The sequence below is a fragment of the Vicia villosa genome, unplaced genomic scaffold, assembly GCF_029867415.1.
Source record: "Vicia villosa cultivar HV-30 ecotype Madison, WI unplaced genomic scaffold, Vvil1.0 ctg.000163F_1_1, whole genome shotgun sequence".
NCBI classification, from domain to species: domain Eukaryota; kingdom Viridiplantae; phylum Streptophyta; class Magnoliopsida; order Fabales; family Fabaceae; genus Vicia; species Vicia villosa.
Window position 1 is genome coordinate 36,352 of NW_026705046.1, and position 3,441 is coordinate 39,792.

Below are 3,441 nucleotides of genomic sequence, written 5' to 3' on the forward strand. Positions count from 1 at the left end.
AATGGATAGTTAATTACTAAGAAGGTAAAAACTTACCTAACATGGGAGATTCAAATTCTAAATTGGACCCAATTTTTTTTGCAGAATTTCTTCTCAGCTTCTTCTTCTTTCACAATCTAAAGACTCATCCATAACAAAAGAGAATACCAAGAATAATAACGAGATCTTGATTTTTTTTCTACATTCCTTAGGTAGTATTTTTTTTCTTTTTACTTTTTTCTTTTGTTTGGTTGTAATATGTAATTATTCTATTTTCTTTATAATGTAGTTTTGGTTTTAAAAATATATATATTGTGTGATTAAAAAACCGGTTGTACAAAGAACCTTATCTCATTCTTCCCATCCTATATAATATGGTAACTAGATGGGTTGTAAGCAAAGAGCAATAAGTCCTTTTGGGAGTTTTGTATCTATCTTCATTGATTTCTCGTATTTCAGAAAGGTAAGTTTACGTTTAAATTTTTGTGAAAAGTCTTACTCTCATCGTCATATTCATATTCAATATCATGCATTACCTACTAATTACTGCAATCCATGAAAATGTCTTGTCCCCTTATTTCTAACACATTTTTTGCTTGCCTTTGTGTATCTCAGAGATGGATTATGTGAGTACTAGTGCACTGCTCTTTTCGTTGACATGCATTGTCACATACTTTCTTGGTTCACTTCATGCAAGAAGCAAAAATTCAAACTACAAGCTTCCACCTGGACCTTCCTTTTTCACTATCATATCAAATGTTGTTGGATTGTACAACAAACCACAACAAACACTTGCAAAATTTGCTAAGTTTTATGGTCCTGTTATGCGTATAAACCTATGGACTGAAACCACTATAATAATCTCCTCATCTGATATGGCCAAAGAAATTCTCCATACTCATGATTCTTTGTTCACTGATAGATCTGTTCCTCATAACACTACAATTTACAACCACGAAAATCTTAGCCTAGTTTTCCTCCCATTTTCACCTCTTTGGCAACACCTTAGGAAAGTATGTCATAATAATCTATTCTCTACCAAAACTCTTAACGCAAGTCAAGAACTAAGACGTGTGAAACTCAAAGATCTCATCAATGATATGCATAAAAGCAGCTTAACTGGTGAAGCTGTTGATATTGGAAGAGCTGCTTTCAAAGCTTGCATTAATTTTTTGTCATACTCTTTTGTGTCACAAGATTTTGTTGAGTCTTTGGATGATGAGCATAAGGATATAGTTTCCACTCTCCTGAAAGCTATTGGAACACCAAACATCTCTGATCATTTCCCTGTGTTGAAGATTCTTGACCCACAGGGCATTAAAAGACTCACTTATAATTATGTTTCAAAGGTCTTTTTTGCCTTAGATATCATAATTGACAAGCGAATGAAGTTAAGAGAAAGTGAACATTATGTCTCAAACAATGACATGTTAGACGCCTTGTTGGACATTTCCAAAGAAGATACTCAGAAAATGGACAAAAAGCAGATTAAACATCTATTACTAGTATGTATTTTCATTTCTCTTTCACCCTTTTATCTTCTACTTTTATATAATCATGCACTAGTGATTTATATGATTGTCTTAAATTTTTGGAGGACCTGTGCAAGTTAGACACAGTTTAACCGTGGCAAATTTTGGACAATGTCGTGCACACTCTTAAAAACGGCTGTGACGATTTACTTAACATGTGACTGTTGTACTTTTACCAGGATTTGCTTGTGGCAGGAACAGATACAACAGCATATGGATTAGAAAGAGCACTATGTGAACTAGTACACAATCCAGAGATTATGTCAAAAGCCAAAAAGGAACTTGAGGAGAATATTGGAATAGGAAATCCAGTTGATGAATCAGACATGGATAGGCTTCCGTACTTACAAGCAGTGGTAAAAGAGAGTTTACGTTTACACCCTCCAGCTCCAATGTTGCTCCCTCGAAAAGCAAGGGTAGATGTGGAAATATCAGGATACACAATTCCAAAGGGTGCTCAAGTCTTGATAAATGAATGGGCTATTGGTAGAACAGACATATGGGAAGATGCTCATTTGTTTTCACCAGAGAGGTTTATAGGATCAGAAATAGATGTGAAAGGACAACACTTTAAGCTTACACCATTTGGTAGTGGAAGACGCATATGTCCAGGATCACCATTGGCAGTGAGGATGTTGCATTTGATGTTGGGATCATTGATCAACTCATTTGACTGGAAACTTGAAAACAATATGGAGTTTAAGGACATGGACTTGGACAAATCTCTAAGAGCTATTCCAGTTGCACTAAACAAAGTGTATTAAGTATTTGAGGAAAGTAATCTCATTGTGTAACACCTCTAATTTAAGGGGTGCATTTATCTTTCTTTATTTTTCTCTAAATAATTCAGTTTGTTGTTTGTGTCGGCTTAAGTGCCTCTCCAGAGTTTGAAGCCTTTGTATGGGGATGTAAAATGGGTGGCTTAAAAACTGAAAATTTTATTGTTTGTCTGTATTTTTTTGGTTAAGGTGTTTTCGTTGTTTCAATATTTAGCTACACTATTATAAATAAATGTTTTTATTTCGGTTGAAAAAGATATTTTATTTTGGTTTGATAGGCAAAGTAAAGATAAGTGTTATGAAATATGTGCCAATTATTTTCGTTAAATCATCAGTGGAAGAGAAAAATGGAACTGGTTATGTGTTTGATTTCCAACAATAATATTTTTGAAATTTTAAAAACAAAAAAGCGCGCAATGTTTTCATTCGTTTGGAATTAATAACGTGATGAAATATCTTATTTACATAATTTTTGTTTTAACATATTTTTTCCTTTCACTATTCAAAATATCAAATTTGTTGATAAATTCTAAATCTTTCACCTTATCATCATCATTATCAACAACAACAATAACAACAACAAGACAAAATCAATAAAATCATAAAATATTAAATCTCAACAACAACAACAAAAACAATAGAATTTTTAATGATGAGAGTTCATCCGAGATAATTAAAATGAAGTTATACATGCCTAAATTTAATTTAATAGCTTGGACTGCATACGACATTAGTAAAATTTCCTCTTATATAAAATCAAAAAATAATCCTAGTACAATGTAAAATAGTGGGATTATGGTTGAGGTTTAATCCATGTACTTCTCTATTTTCAAAGATAAGAATTTTATAATGGCATCTAGATTGTACTTTGGGGTCACTGAGGAGATTTGGGAGATTGATTATATTGTATTCAAAGTGTCTTTATTTAAACAGCAATGCTATTCTTACACCCCAAGTATTTACACCGTATGTACGGACGGTACTATTCACCGTCCGTACATGAACAGTGCAATATTATATTAATATTTTTTTTAAATATTTTTTTTATGTTTTTAAAAAAAAATATTTGACAATACCTGCAGATTTACTTCCGGATTTACCTGCATTTGACATTACCTGTGGATTTACCTAAATTCGTAGGTAAATTAGCA

At 32.5% G+C, this 3,441-nt stretch overlaps 1 protein-coding gene across 1 annotated transcript; it reads left to right on the forward strand.

Annotated features, from left to right (window-relative positions):
- Window positions 1-289: 289 nt before the first annotated feature.
- LOC131624810 (geraniol 8-hydroxylase-like) lies at window positions 290-2,534 on the forward strand. Its single transcript, XM_058895724.1, has 3 exons — window positions 290-442; window positions 595-1,484; window positions 1,691-2,534. The coding sequence occupies exons 2-3, from the start codon at window positions 597-599 to the stop codon at window positions 2,273-2,275; spliced, it is 1,473 nt and encodes a 490-aa protein (XP_058751707.1). The 5' UTR covers window positions 290-442; window positions 595-596; the 3' UTR covers window positions 2,276-2,534.
- Window positions 2,535-3,441: the final 907 nt, after the last annotated feature.